Here is a 15683-nt window from a genome sequence, read left to right on the forward strand (position 1 = left end):
GGGGCGTGTCCACGGTGGGCGGGGCCGAAACTCTGCCTGCCCCCAGGCTAGGTCGCCGCCGGGTGGCTCGAGGGCGCTGTTTGGGCCTGAGCGGCGGCGGCTCCTTCTTGCTGCGCAGATGGAAGGCGCTGTGGTCCGGCTGCTGCGAGGCAGCGGCCTGGTGAGTGCGCGCGCCGTGGAGGTCTTGGGCGCCGGCACATCGGCGGCGGCCCCGGCGAGTCCTCCTAACGGGACCGGCTTGCGTGCCCGGGACCCGCGCGTCTCCCTCCGTCGGGCCTGGCTCGCTGGGCCCTGCCCGCCTGGCCCTCCCCACCACCCTCCTGCCTCGGACGGAACCGGCCCCCGCTGTGTCCGGAGGGCTGGGGGCAGCAGTTGGTGGGGATGATCTAGAAGCGTCTCAGACCGCAGCCGGGGCCTCGGCCCCCGGCCTCGGTGGAAAGCCAGAGAGCCGCGTCATCAATGCCCTTCAGGTGCCAGGAGCCTCGCGAGTCTGCGACATTTCACCCGGAGGTCGCTTGGGATGTTCCAGACCTACGTTCTCCGTTTATTGCATACCAGCCCCGCGGCCCTCGGGAACCGATTGCTGCTGGAGGCGCAGTCCTTTGTGAGAACGGATTTCCCCCGTAACCTCCCCACCCCACCCCCAACCTCTGAAAAGTTAGCAAGGGACCTCGGATTGGTCTGAGTGCCCAGTGGGTGGAGGGGTGGTGGACGCGTGCCATGCAGTCGATTCCAACGCATAGCGATCCGATAGGACAGGGCAGAAATGCCCCCAAAGGTTTCTCAGGCCGACATTTTTAGGAGAGCAGGGAGCCAGGTCCTTCTCGCCTGCAGCCACGGCGGTGGGGGTGGGTGGGGAGGGGCGCCCGCCGACCGTTTTTTTAGCGGTCCCGCTAAAACCGTCTTTGCCACCAAGACTCTTGGCACGGGGATTCGTTCCCTCTGCCTTGCATCTCACGTCTGTGACCTGGGAGTTTTTCCCGTCAGAGATAACCTTGGCCCTAGAACTTGGCTTTCGTGGGAAAAGGCTGTGGCAGGCAGAGGGCTTCCAGAGAGATTTGCAGCGTCGGAACCCTCTGGGGGCCGACTGCTCTGTCCTGCACGGAAAGTCACTGAAAAGTGAGTCGCGATCATTCTGCTCTGTGAGAGTATCCAAACCGGTTGATTCTTTGACAGCTCTGGTGCGGAGGTTCTCGGTGATCAGATGAAGCACTGGGACCCACTTTCAGCCCTTCCTCCGAGGGCGGGCTCTGCAGAACTGTCTTGCTTGGGGCTACACCCTTGTCTCTGTGTACTTTCCCCAGGAGCCCCCACACACCTGCTGTTGTTTTTTCTTTTCACATTTCCATTGTCAGCCTCAGCCTGTGCCTAGTCTCACATTAGAGATAATTATTTTATTTGACTGTTTTATAGGCTTGGGCATTAAGAAAATTACTAGAGTTGAATGGGTATATTGTTGGAGACAATAAACCGTAACTTTGGGTTCACTGTTTTATAATTGTCAAGTAGTGACTTAGCAAGGAAAGGTCCCTGAGATTCACGATTTACCTCTTTTACTGGCCCTGTGCTATGGGGCAGGCATGCCCCTTCATAACTGCTTCTCACAGTCCCCTTAAAGAGCAGTCTGGAACTTTCCAAATCGGAAGCTGATGCTGAAAAGATTAGTGACTTGCCCAAAGTCAGGCAGGTGGAAATAGGCAGGCTACTGCTCTGATAATAACCCAACCCTCGTGCCCCACCACTCCCCTTTTCCTTGAGCGATCACCTATTTTGTTTGGATTTTTTTGTTGTTGCACATTTTAATGTGGGTTAGAGTCATTTCCTGTTCTTGAAACTGGTTTGCATCAGTGAAGGGGAGCTGACTGTTGTTTGTAGCTCAGGAATGTGTTCTGCCAATAGGATGCTCACCTCTGCTTTCCCATGGGAGAGTACCTTTGGGCAGGTTTCCTGTCGTTTGCACCCTGGAGAGATTAGCAGCTACCTCGGAGAATTGCTGTAAAGATTCAATGACTGCATCTGTTCATATCGTGCCCTGTTGATTGCAGCACCCCTGTCGTCAGCATTGGGCAAATGTTGGCTTTGGCGTGAGCTTTGTGTGCTGGGGCAAATAAAACCATAACTCAAACACCCACTGGATTAAGCCCTGGGCATAAACCACAGCGTGGCCAGTGGTTCAAACCCACCAGCTCCTTCTTGAGGGGTGAAATAGGGGGCAGGGTGGGGATGGGACAAAAATGATACTTGGCTCCCATAAAAATTTCCAGTCCAAATAACCATCAACCAAAAAAATAATAAACTTTCTCCTTAAAAAAATTTTTTTTTCAGTCCCGGAACCCCTTTCTGAGATTTCTGTGAGTCCTCCATGGCAGCTGTTTTTAACACCCCTAGCACTCAAGAAATGTATGTTTTCGTGGAGCGTTAAGACCCCTAGCCGGGTCACCTCATTATTTAAAACTGGTGGGGAAAAACCAGTGGCCATCAGCTCTGCTTGTGCAGCCCAAGTATGCTGCAGGAAGGCTGGACTCTGTAGGCTTTCAGAGAAGTCGATTGACAGAGCTTTCTTCCGAGGCACCAGTGGGTAAACTCATCCCTCCAGCCCTTTTGTCAGCAGTCAAGAATGTTAACCATTTGCACTCCACCCCACGGATACTTCATACCACCGAGCTCTGGCCCCAATCCCATGAGGCCTGCCATCTGCCCAGGTTCACAGGGAACAGGGAGGAGGATCAATAGATAGAGACACTTTGGGGGAACTGAGGCCTAATGGGTTCAGGTTCTAGAAGTGGAAGTGGGGGAGAGTGCTATAGAAAAATAACCCAGCCCTCAACCCTCAAGAGATTTTGGCATTTATCTTTTGGGTTGTGGAAAGCTGTTAGAGAGTGCTGAACTTAAGAAATTCATCATCAGAGCTAAGATTGATTAGATCCATTGTTGTATTAGAGCTTAAGGGAGCCTTGGTAGCATAATGGTTATGTGTTGGGCTGCTAACCTCAAGGTGAGCAGTTCGAAACCACCAGCCACTTCCCAGGAGATGGTAATATGTCTAAAACATGTAAGAGGAAGTCTTAGTATCCTTGCCTCTAAGAAGCACTCTCATACAATTACTCTTTTGTGTCTGGCATATGTCACTTAGCATAATGTTTTCAAGGTTCATCCGAGTTAGAACATGTAGCAGAACATTTTCCCCTTGTATGGTCTATGTGACACATTATCCATCTGTCAGGGGCCACCTGGCTTGTTTCCTTCCACCTCTTTGAGCTCGTGAGTGATGCTGCCACCACCTCTGGTGTACAAGTAGCTGCTCCGTTGCTGTCTTCAGGCCCTTGGTGTAATGTCCTATCACACATACCTTTCTCCACTATTATGTCCCTACCTCCCACGGCACTCATTACTTTTCAGCTACTCACAGAGATTATAGGGTTTATGAAGGAAGGTAACAGGATATGATGCAGGTGAGAGATGCTCAGGATACAGAGATTCAGTCACAACTTGTTACAAAGTTCTCTCAGGGCTGCCAGCAAATGCCCAAGGGGCATGCTACTCTGTATAAGACTTAACCCAAAGGCATTCAGTTCAAGCTCAGTCAGTGAACCTAGCACCCCCATTTAAGTGCCCAGAGGCACCCCATGCCACAAGCCAGCCTCCTGCCTCAAAGCATCCAGCTTTACTTTCCCTGTGGGCCCGGGAGCCCACCACTCTGTCTCATGCCCCGACTCATGCTGCTCCTCAGGTGGCACAGCGCTCCTCTGGATCCAGGAGGTGCAGGGATCTCGGGGTCCAGAGGGTGTGCTCCACTCCTGGCTCTTGCTGGTAGTGAGATGCTCTCCCTCCTGCTTCTCAGAGGGCCCATTTCATACCCAGCAGGATGGCATGCACAATGTACCCTGTTCCCAGTTATCACAGGTGACTATCAGTGTCTTCCCCACCTTCTCACCAGGCCCAGGCAGGGGAAGGTCGCTTGGTGGGGGTTGCTGTCTAGAGGAGCCGTGTTACATAAGGTACTGCCCCTGTAGGCATATACCTACATGGAATTTCTGGGCCAGAGGGTCATTCTCTTTCATGTTTTTTATTCACACACTTATGCCTCTGACTCCATTCCTGCATTGCCGCAAACCCTCGTCCTCCCCGCCCCCCGCCGTCCCCATCTCCCCTCTTTCTTATTTGGAGCTTCTTTCTTTGATGGGGAACAATCTGGCTCTCCTCAACAGTGCCAGAGCACTGCTCCGTCAGAGGCTCCTGAACTTACTCCATGCCATGAAATGGAGCAAAGGTCTATGCAAACCAATGAAGAGTCCTACTCATTTTTCCTGCTAGGTGTGCAAGCATTGGGCAACCCTCTCTGAGTTAGTGCACCCAGTGGCATCACCTGGGAAGGTTCTCTCTGGTCACAGTGAAGTTTTTTGTAAAAGCAATTTTGCTCTAACCTCGTTTTCTGGGATGGCCGAATAATAAGAGATCAGCGTGCCATTGTAAAATTTTGTATACTGCTTGTAGAAAATGCCACAGAAATTGTTGTGATGTTGAACACAGCTTACAAGGGCAGTGCTATGGGAAAAAACTCAAGTATAGTCATGGATTTCTCGTTTCAAAAAAGGTGAGATGTCAGGTAATGAGAAACCTCACCTGGATGTCCATCAGCTTCCCCAATGGACAGTTGAATATGTCAACTTGTAGTGCATTTGGAGTTCATTTCACCAGGTCAGACTGTTAATCAAGCTTTCTACTTAGAGATCCTTTCTACTTAGAGATCACACTGTGCAACAAAAAAAGGCCTGATTTGTGTCAGATGGGGACTGGTTTGGCCACCATGACAATGCACCTGCTCACGCAGCCATCTCAGTGTGCCAGATTTTGGCAAAAAAACAAAACAGCATGCCTCTCTTGCCCCACGCAGCTGACTCACCTGACCTTCCTCCATGCGAATTGTTTTCATTTCTGTGAATGAAGAGGGGCATGAAAGGACAGTGATTTGATGACATAGAAAAGGTGAAGGAAAGCCGAGAGAGGTACCGTCAGCCATCCAAACAGATGAGTGAATACCACGTCTTACTTGTTAAAGAGCCCAGGTGGTGTGGTCAGATCAGGCGTGGCCTGCTTATTGCGTGGGTCAGTGGTTCAAACCCCTCAGCTGCTCCACAGAGGCAAGATGAGCCTAGTAAGGATTTGCAGTCTTGGAAAACCGTAGAGCAGTTTCACCTTGCCCCATTGCATAAGTTCCCAAACTTATTTGCCTTACTATCCCCTTTTCAGAAAAGGAAAAAGAGAAAAAGAAAGAAATGCCTGGGTTACCACCCCCCACCCCCACCCCCACCTCCAGGACTGCCTCAACCACGTTAGGAGAGACACTGCCATAGAGGGTAGCTGTGTGTCAGAATCATCTCGAGGACAGTAGTGTGACTTTTTAAAGTCCGTTTGTCTGTGAGTCTTGTAGGTATAAAATCTTCGCCGTGGGTCAGATAGCCATATACTTTGGCAGTAGCAATACTGAGACTAAACCCAAACCAAACTCACTGCCATTAAGTTAATTTTGACTCATAGCAACCCTATAGGGCAGAGAAGAATGGCCTCTTTGGATTACTGAGCAGCTGCTGGTGGTTTTGAATCACTGACCTTGTGGTTAATAGCCAGTATATAACCCACGAAGGCAGTGTAGAAGTGGCATGGGGGTGGTGTCTGACCTCTATTACCTTCCTGAGGTGGAGGAGGAGGTTCAGCACCCCAGGCTCATCCCTGTGAGGAAGAGGTCATACATGCCCCCACCCTTCAGTCTTTGGATCAGTTTTGATACTAGCTGTCACTCCATGACCCTCTGCTCCTCGGGGGCGGGGTGTGTGGGAGGGGGCAGTGAGGAATCAGTGCAGGAACCATGCAGAACTCCCAGACCGGGCTCAGGATTAGGGAGTACCTTAAATAAGTAGCAGGTTACAGGTCAGTACTGGATAGGATTCAAGGTACATCTCTCTGATCCAAGCAGCCTCTTCTCAAACAAACCAAACAGCCTCTCTTTGACTCTCTGGCTCTTCCCCTCTTGGACCCTCACTCAACTTGCCTGTTCAGGCAAGTGTCACTGAACTCTCTCTGCCAGAAAACCTCCAGAGGCAGCTCCTCGGTCCAGGACGTTTCAGCCGGAAGGTGCTCAGCTCTCTCACGTTGTGGATCTCCTTGAGTTGTGGGTCAGCCAGCCTGGGCTGGTCGCTCCAGCCTCGCTCCCCGGGTCACCCTCTGTGGTCAGCAAGCCACAGCCCCAACGTGCTCGGGTCAATTTTCTTAAAACTTCCGAGGAAGCCCCCCCTGGTCATCCTATATCCTTCCAGAAGAATCGAGCCGTTGGAGAAGGAAAGCCTTCCCCTAGAGCTGGTGACCCGACGGCAGGACTTCTAGCCTCAGACAAGGAGGCCTGGTGGCTGTGATCTGCAAGGTCGGCAGTTTGAAACCGCCAGGCTCCTTAGTGGAAAGACGGGGCTTGCTACTCGTGCAGAGGGGGCAGTCTCAGAGGCCCACGGGGGCCGTTCGTTCTACCCTGTCCTCTAGGGGTGCTGTGAGTCAGCATCGACTCGATGGCAGTGCGTTTGAGGTGGAGCCTCAGAGGCCCTGAGAGACTAAATTGCTGTTTGTCCAGAAGCAGCCCCTCCCTTGTGGTGTTCCTGCCACAGCAGCCATGAGCTCAGTGTGGCACAGAGAGAACTCGCCGGGAGCATCCACTGGCCGCAGAGGCGGGCTTTGGGAGGAACACGTGTGCATACAGATGCCTGGAGAGACTTGTGTGCTTGAATTCCCAAATGCAAATCAAACCCAAATCTTGGGTGTGGTGGCTTCCATGTAGAAAGCTCTTAGCTACAGGAGATAGCACATAACGTTAAACACATGCTCATTTGTGCCTATGCACAAAAAAGACCGTTGGATTTCCAGATGTCTCAGATGAAGTGCCCTTATTTGGTGAAGTGAAACAAATATGGGTTTTGAAAATGATCCCAAAGACACTGGTCCTCAAATGCCCTTCTCTCTCTCTCTCCGCCCCTTCCCCGTCCCCCCTGTGCTGCCTCCACCACGGGCTGGTCCCATAGTTGTCAAGAAACCTCCCCACCTGCCTGTCATCATGGAAAGTTCCTCCAAGGGTCTTCAGATCCTCCCAGTCGGAAGCCTCCCTCAACCACGCCGCGAGCCCCGGGCTGCCCGGCTCCCCCTTGCAAACCTTCACCGAAGAGGAGCTGATGATCAAGAGCACCGGTGAGTAACTGCCCACTCCCACCTCGGACTTCCCCTCAGGGCTCCCTCCGGTCTCCCGCTCAGAGCTCTGAGCTCCCGGGTGGTGAGAAGAAGCCCTACTGATCTGTTTTAAAGCACGAGTATCTACGTGTTTGTGTTCACTGGCCTTTTGGTTCGTTCCTGCCCCCCACCGCACCCCAGCTCCCCATTTCCCATCAGAAATAGCATGCTAGCAGTTCTGCTGCATCCTCTCAGTGTTGTGCCGTGTAGCAGCAGAAATGCATGCATTCACCCCCGCCATCAACTCCTAGCTCACAGCGCTCCTGCGGGACAGCGTCGAACTGCCCCTGTGGGTTTCCGAGACCGCCACTCTGTACCAACGGCAACTGCCTGCCTCGCTTTTCTCCGGTGGAGCAGCTGGTGGGTTGGAACCGGTGACCTTTCAGTTACCAGCCCAGTACTGAACTACTGTACCATGGGAACTCCCTACTGAAGCATGGAGGTCCTCCGTCCCCACCTTGTTTTTTAGAGTAGCGAGCTAATGCTTCAGAGAGACTGTAAATGTTGCCTCTATCCAGGAAGTGGCCGTGACTGACTAGGAAACCGGAATAAGAAGAAGCTGTGTGCCCCTGAAGCTCCACACAGCGTGTGTTTTATGTATGTGTATGTGTAGGGGTGTGGGCGGGGCTGGTGCAGGTGGTAAAGACATGACGGGGCAGCCGAGCCTGACCCCACTCAGCTGCACCAGGGATAGGAGAATCTAGCCCCCAGTGGCCCAGGGGTGAGGCCTCTGAGGCAGAGGGCAGATGGGCTCCTCCCTCCAAGCTCCCTTTCCCTGTCCTGACACAGCCTCGCCTCCCACAGCACGCTACCTCTCTGCTGGCTCCCATGATCTGTCGTGTTGCCACACAGACTCGCAGCTAGTGGGGTGGGGGTGGGGGTGGGGTGGCGGGAGTGTTATTCTGGGTCGAGGAGAGAAACAAATCTGTGACCCTCGTATATGGGTAAGAAATAGTTCCGTATCAAGAAGTCATTGTTAATCAAGAAATCATCCCAACACAGTCCAGCTGAAGTCCCTAAGTCCAATACTAGTTCCTAAGGCCTTCTTCAGACTCACACAGCCACGTGCAATGATGCAGAACACCGGTGGGTGCAGAGTCACGCGGATCCAAGGTCAGTGCAATCATGGCAGGGCTCCAGCAGCTTCAGGGCCCATGGCACAGAGGGAGAGGCTCCCAGAGCCGCCCTTGCAAGAGGCCACCTCCCCCTCAACCCAAGGAGGTGCCATCAGACTAGGACCTGATTGACAGGTGGGATACCACCCCTATGCTTTTGTACATCTTCAAGTTGACATGCAATTACATAACCATGCCAGGGGGTTTATGCGGGAAGTTATCAGGTTTTCCTAAAGCAGGATCAGAAAACATGGAGGCCTGTCTGTCATTTCGGCCTGCTCCTGTGCTCTGTCTCTTGGTCTGGGAGCTACACGCCTCTCGTCTGCTCTTTCTGGCAGGGATCTCACACAGTCTCTCTGGATAGCTGAGGGGTTCCCCGTACCTGCCTCTGAGCTAGCTCACATGTACTGACCATGGCATCGGAGAACCCCCAGTCCCCGCGTCCAACTCTCTGCACCCTATCTGCACCTCCCCACCCGGTCCCTGGCTGTGAGTGCTCAAGCCCGTGGAGAGCAAAGCCGCACCAGACAGTCCCACTTCACCAGTCTGCGGAGCTCTGGGGGCTCAGTGGCTGGGGCCTGGCCACTAACCGGAAGGTGGGCTGCTCAAGCCCCTCTCCCCCAGGAACCCCGTGGGCGAAAGATGAGGCAGTCTGCTTTCATAAAGATTTACAGCCTTGGAGTCCCTGTGGGACAGCTCCACTCTGCCCTGCCAAGGCCCCGTGGGTCAGAATCGCTGGGCATCCGTGGCTTTGTCTTGTTATTGTTGGTTACCAAGATTGGCAGCTTGATAGCAGATGGATTGCCTTGGCGCATGTGGATTGGTAAGCGCATTTGCCTTCTGTTGTGGCGTCACAAATTGCCACAGACTTGGTGGCTTAATGCAACGCCCATCTATTCGCGAGTCCGAGGTCCAGGCGCGTGTGATGGGGTTCTCGCTCAGAGCTTCAGAAGTTAGAGTTGGGTCCTCGACTCCCCGCTGTTGGAGGACGGAGGTCCCCACCGCCTTGGTGGCTGCCAGCCCGGGCCCGTCCTCACTCCGCTCCTTGGCACCTGGCCCCTCCATCTTCAAAGCCAGTGGTGAAGAAATCGCCCATCCACCCAGTTCCTCTCCCACGTCCCAGGCCGTTTGCCAGTAGGAGATGGTAAACAAGCCCACGGCGGGTAACAGCTCTACCCGCCAGCTGCTGGGGTCCTTAAGCAGATCTGGAAGACCCTCAGGATAGCTCCGTGTTTGACTCAAGGAAGGGGACAAGGTGTGTGTACACTAGGGACTGGGAATCTCAGGGGCCATCTCAGAATTGAGCCTCCCACCTTCAATCCACTGTCTTTGCTCTCCTCGGATTCCAGGCCCAGTCTCACAGGGACGGAGGGCTGACTTTACCGTCGGGCAAGATAAAAACTCACTGCCTTTGCGAACGCAAGGCTAGTGGGAGAGGCAGTCAAGTAAAGGAAATGGTTTCAAAGTACGGTGATGGAGGCCCTATGTCAGGCTTTGGGGAGCCAAGAAGAGCGGGCCTTGACTTTGCTGGAAATCCAGAGATGGTGGGGACTGGGGCTGGGGAGGCGCGCCTAGGCTTTACAGAGCACGTGGTGTTTAAGCCGCACCTTGAGTCGGAAGAGAGGACAAGGACAGGACAGACATGGTCAGCAGAGGAAACAGCTCTTGCTCCTCAGACGCAAAAGCCGCTCCAAGGTGAGCAAGCCCAGGTGCTCTGGATTTTCAGCCAGGGCCAGCTGCCTCCTGGGCCACGCGCAGCACCGGGTAGCGGGCTGGCCGGAATGTGCCGGCACTTGCACGCGTCCTTTCCTTTCATCAGACTGGCTTCCGGATGGCCCCAAAGCAAGTCCAGAGAGCAAAGCTGGGAAGGTTTAGAATGTGGTTCTCAACTGGGAGTTGGGGGTGGCGGGGTGGCGAGGGCCATTTGCTCTAGGAGATATTTGGCAACTTCTAGACACATCGTTTGGCTGTCACAACCCAGATCAGGGTGACCAGCGGACAGCCTCAATGCACAGGACAGCCCAGTGTCGGCAGTGTCCAGCTTGAGGGGCCCTGTTCTGTCTGACCACGTCCCTCAGCCGGGAGGAGCAGAGGTCACCGGCGTCTCCTGGGCCTGGGGGCGGGGGGGCACTTGAATGTCTCAGCTTGTGTGAAAAAAGACAAACACTGTCTATGTGTGTGTAATAGAGCGGGACGTGTACAGTCTCCCTGTTTTCTAGACAAAATACCTGTGATCATGAAAAACGAGTTGCCTTTGGCGGGAAGGAGTCGGGTCTTGGTTTCCCGTTGTGTCCTTCCTCTAGTGTTGGCGCCATGGCCGGTTATTTATTTATTTTTAATGTCATCAAGGGCTTGCACAGGGTCGGGCGGAGAACGGTCTCTCTCTGTGTTTAGAACAAAGAGTGAAGAGGGTCGACTTGGCTCGGAATGACATGCGTGTGTGTCGAGGTGTGCAGCCCTGTCAGCGAAGGATTGGGGGTGCTGTCGCCTTTCTCCCGGGGCCCTGCCACTTGAACCCAGACACTCGGCAGCGTTTCTTTCTTTTCCAGTCACAAAATTTGCCCAGCAGCAGATCGCTCCTTTGGTTTCCACAATGGATGAAAATTCAACAATGGATAAGTCAGTGATACAAGGACTCTTTCAACAAGGGGTATGTGTTTCATAACTCTTCCCACCTCCCACTTCTGTAAGGACATTCCAGTGGCAAAATGTGCGTAACGTTTTAATATTAGGGATTCTGAGGAAGGCATTTTGAACTCAGGATTTCCTTGTCAAAAGTATCTCTTTTTTTTAGATTGAGATACATAATGATTATTAATTTTTTAATTAGAAATACTGTTTTGTAAGTAAATGTTTAAGTAGGAGAGAAGGATTTCTTTTATAGACTAGTTGTTCTCTGAAGAACAATGCTACATTCATTACATGCTATAATACATACTATAATACATACTATAATACACACTCAACATGCTCCAATACATGCTTAACATACTACAGTACATGTTCAGCATGCCACAGTACATGCTCAACATGCTACATACAGTACACAACATGGTGCCAAGACCCCTTCATAAGTCTGCACAGGGCAGCAGATATTGTACCCGAGTGCCTATGGGTATGGATGGCCCTCTTAACAGCAGCGATGATAACTGAGGTCTGCGTTAGCCAGGGTACCAGGTTTCAAGCTCCCGAAGTCAAAGTGCCCACTGATGGAAGCCCCGGCCATCAGGCCGCTTAGAGGGAACCTGCCCCGCTGAGCTAACGAGAGAGCTTTTGTGAACCACGCGAGTCTCCGCTCTGCCGTGAGGTCTGTTTCCCTCCTCTGAGCACTCAGGACAGCACTGCAGGCCATAGCCCTCCGTACGCTGACACCCCAACATTCAGCTAAACAAAACCTCCCCGCTGGAGCATGGAGAACCAGGGAAGGATCAGAGTTGTAAAGGGGATGCACGGTCAGTGCCTGGGGGGATGCAGTCAGGAGGTGCGACGGGCTGCCCGGCAAGGGGCCTCTCTCTGTAAAGTGTCCGAGCAGCAATGATGTTGCCCCGCCCCGCTCACCTGGCATTGTGCCAAAGCTGGCCAGTGACTCACGCGGCCTGAAGGAGGACTGCTACCTTTGAATTCGGTCTTGGAAAGGCATATCGGCGTGGCATGGGCTAGCTAGGCTTGGGAACAGCAGTGAAAGAGGAGCAGAGCCATGCGAGACACCATGGCTGCAGTGGGCCCCCAGCTGCACCCATGGTGAGGCTGGCGCAGGACCCACCGGGCAGTGCTTGGTCCTGTTGGACTGGGGGTTGCCGTGAGTGAGAGCTGAGCGGAAGGCTCCTAGTGATAACAGACAGACGGCACAGAGACCCTGGCTGCTTGGAGCCCTCGCCTCGAACCCCGTCTACCGTCCTCTGCAAGAGGACCAGGTCTGCTCGGCGAGGGAAAGACAGGGACTTTTTGGGTACCACGAACAATAGTGGTATCGCTGACAGCGGAGGACAACAGTGACTCCAGGGGCTGCGGGAGCATCAGACTGGGGCTCAAACAAAACCCATGGCATCGCATCATTTCTGACTCACAGCCACCCCACAGGAAGGAGCCCTGGTGGTGTAGTGGTTAGCAGGGAGGCTGCTGACCGCAAGGTCAGCAGTTCAAAATCACCAGCCAGCTCCTCGGGAGAAGGATGAGGCTTTCTATGCTTGCTAATGCCGCGACCCTTTAATACAGCTCCTCATGTGGTGGTGACCCCCTCAACCATAAAATGATTTTCGTTGTGACTTCATCACTGTCATTTTGCTACTGTGATGAATCGGGTGACCCCTGTGAAAGGGCCGTTCGACCCCCAGGTTGAGAACCACTGTTGTAGAGCGTCACACCGCCTTGGAAACTCACGGGCAGTTCTGCCCTGTCCCATAGGGTCGTTGCCAGCCAGAGCTGGCACCATGGCAGCTGTAACAGTGATCGCTTTCCAAATGCCTTGTAGCTGTGAAACTCGGGGCACCTGGAACCACTGAGGGCCCAGACTGGATGTAAAACAGAATCAGTGGGTCCACTCTGCAGCCAGACTTCGCCTTCGCTCCTTGCAGTCTCGAGGCTTCTCCCAGTGACCTCGAGGTAGACAACTTGAAAACCGCTCTCCTCCATGTGGTAACCAGGGCTGTCTACAGGGCGTGGCGCTGCCTGTGCCCTAGGGGCTCCCCAGCTCCCTGAACCGCTCTTGCCTACACTGAGCCTCCCCTGGGAGTCTGGCTGTGCAGTGCTGGGCCAGGTACTCTCCGCCTCACCTGACTCCCTCTGTTCCCAGTTCCATCGTCACCTGCCTAGTGGCTCGCACAAAGATAGCACTTCCCATTGAGGAAGACAGTATGACTGTGCGGAGCAAGAAGGTCCCAGGGGCTGATGAGAATTTAGCGTCTCCTTTTTGGGGCACACCAGGCCCTCACAGAACGCCATCTCTCCTTCCCTCGCATTTGAGTCGGTACCTCCCACCCCTCTTATGCACCCGCCTACCCCCCCAAGAGCTAGACTTGCCTTCCACATGTAAGTGACCGCCAGGCCCCAGCGGAAGGAGGGTCCCTGTGTGTGTGTCTGTCTATCTGTGAGCAGCTTTGAGGCAAGGAAGACACGGGCCCACACTCTCTTTCTGATTGCTTGCGTGAAATGGGAGCTGATGGTGGTGGCGGCCACAGCTTCCTGCTCCTGACTTGCAAGTAGTCAGAGAACATCTGACTGGCACAGGATTGTGGGAAAGCCTTGGCCAGGGTTTGGTCATGTTGGCCGGGCAACTATGCCTCGTCTCGTGTGACTCCAGCCGCCAAACCTGACTGGTCACCATCTGGCGCATTCACTCAGAAGGAATGGTCGGTTCCATTAGGACTCTGCTGGAAAGTACCAAGGTGCAAGGGCCTGACCGGGAAAGTTCGGCCCAGTGAGATGGATAGGCCCCCCAGGGGCAGGTCACTGTCTTCAGCTTCCCGTGTCTCCTAGAGAGCCGTCAAGCAGCCACAGTGAAGAAGGACCCGTGCATAGTCTCCGGTCTCTAAGCAGACAGCTGGCAGTTTGTAGCAAGCAAGGTCTGAGGCTCTGTTTATATTACATCAGACGTTTCGTCACAGCGGGAGCCTGCCTGGCTATCCTGGCAGCATTGTGTTCCAGACTCAGATCCCAAAGGAAACAATGATAGTTCCCAGCACGCCGTTTGACCCTCCTCAGACAGACAGTCTCCGCTCTTGTGCCTTATGACCCCGCAAACGGCCCTTCCCAAAGTGAAAACTGGAGGTGGAAGTTCCAGAGCCAGACGGGGCTTGGCTCTGGTTTGTTTTTTAACTTGTTCTTTCAAGAAGTTTCTCCCTGCCAAAATAACTGGTAACAACTGTGGGCTGGGTTCCCTCCTAGCTGATGGGTATTGAAGTTGACACAAAATACGGAGGGACGGGCGCGTCGTTTTTCTCGTCCATCCTGGTGATAGAGGAACTGGCCAAAGTGGACGCGTCGGTGGCGGTCCTGTGTGACATCCAGAACACCATCATCAACACGCTGATCAAAAAGCACGGGACGGAAGCCCAGAAGGCCACCTACTTGCCCCAGCTGGTTTCAGAAAAGGTGAGCAGGACGCGTGGCTCGAGTGGGCCTGACGCCCTCTACGAGGAGAGGCAGAGGTGACCCTGACCCTCAGACCATGGCAGCGCTGCTGGCTGACCAAGCAGGGCTTCACCCAGCCTTACAACTGGAGACGCCCCCCCCCCCAATTTACCGTCTGGAAATGCAGAGACTAAACCCCGACCTCCTCTTTGTCACAGGGGCACTTTCCAGTGCCCCTGTTGAGGGCTTTGCCCCCAGGCCATCCTGTTCGCATGGCGTAAACTGAGTCCAAGGGTGCATTCCGTCCTCGTAGACAAACAGGAGGGCGCACGGTGAGGACTCGGTGCTGCCCGTGCAGGCGCGCACAGGCTCTTAGATGTCCCTGAAGGTGTGATTCCCAAAGCGCATTGGGCCCAGGTGACCGTGTGCTGGACGGGGCTTAAAGGCTATCAACCTCCTCCAATGCGCAGGTGGGGAGCTTCTGCCTGTCGGAGGCCGGAGCAGGCAGTGACTCGTTTGCTTTGAAGACCCAAGCCAACAAGAAGGGAGACTATTATGTCATCAACGGGTCCAAGATGTGGATCAGCAATGCCGAGTACGCGGGTCTCTTCCTGGTGATGGCCAATGTTGACCCTGCCCTTGTAAGTTGCCTCCGCCCCGCTCCCCTTCCTCTCTCTCCTCTCTCCGTCTCCTGCCATGTCCTTCTTAGGCTGCGTTCTTACGTTCTTCGCTCACTCCAGGACGGAACCTGGGAGACAAAAACTGGCATCTCTTTGCCCTCTTATTTATTAATCTTCTAAAATAGTGTTGGTGCAATTACTAATGGCGTGGAAGACCATTTATTAGTCAACTCCTAAATATGTGGGCTCAGGAGCCCTGGCGGCATCGTGGTTACACATGGGCTGCAGTCTACAGGGACAGCAGTTTGAAACCACCAGCCCCTCGAGGGAGAAAGACGAAGCTTTCTCCTCCCCTAGAGGGTGACCGTCCCGGAACCCACAGGGTGGGTCTGCCCTGTCCTACAGGGTCGCTGTGAGGTGGCATCAGCGCCAGGGCAGTGTGATACGGGAAATTTTACAGGTCTCTCTCTTACCAAAATGAAGGCCATAAGTACTCTTTTTTTTTTTTTTTTGACTCCTGATTTTATTATTCAATTTCTTTTTTTCTCTTTAGAGTAGTCTTCAGTCGCTGGGAAGCCTGGCCTCCCAAGACCAGAGTCCGTTAGAGCTGGTT

General features: G+C 53.7%; 1 protein-coding gene across 2 annotated transcripts in view; it reads left to right on the forward strand.

The window, feature by feature from the left end:
• The first annotated feature begins 19 nt into the window (after positions 1–19).
• Positions 20–15683, forward strand: part of ACADSB (acyl-CoA dehydrogenase short/branched chain) — a 34701-nt gene continuing 19037 nt past the window's right edge. For both annotated transcript variants that reach the window (XM_075535110.1, XM_075535111.1), the window contains exons 1-5: positions 20–160; positions 7065–7227; positions 10931–11031; positions 14265–14471; positions 14921–15091. In XM_075535110.1, coding sequence (XP_075391225.1) covers positions 119–160; positions 7065–7227; positions 10931–11031; positions 14265–14471; positions 14921–15091 — 684 coding nt within the window. In that variant the 5' untranslated portion in view covers positions 20–118. The remainder of the gene's footprint in view (positions 161–7064; positions 7228–10930; positions 11032–14264; positions 14472–14920; positions 15092–15683) is intronic.

Source organism: Tenrec ecaudatus, chromosome 16 (assembly GCF_050624435.1).
Source record: "Tenrec ecaudatus isolate mTenEca1 chromosome 16, mTenEca1.hap1, whole genome shotgun sequence".
Classification (NCBI taxonomy): domain Eukaryota; kingdom Metazoa; phylum Chordata; class Mammalia; order Afrosoricida; family Tenrecidae; genus Tenrec; species Tenrec ecaudatus.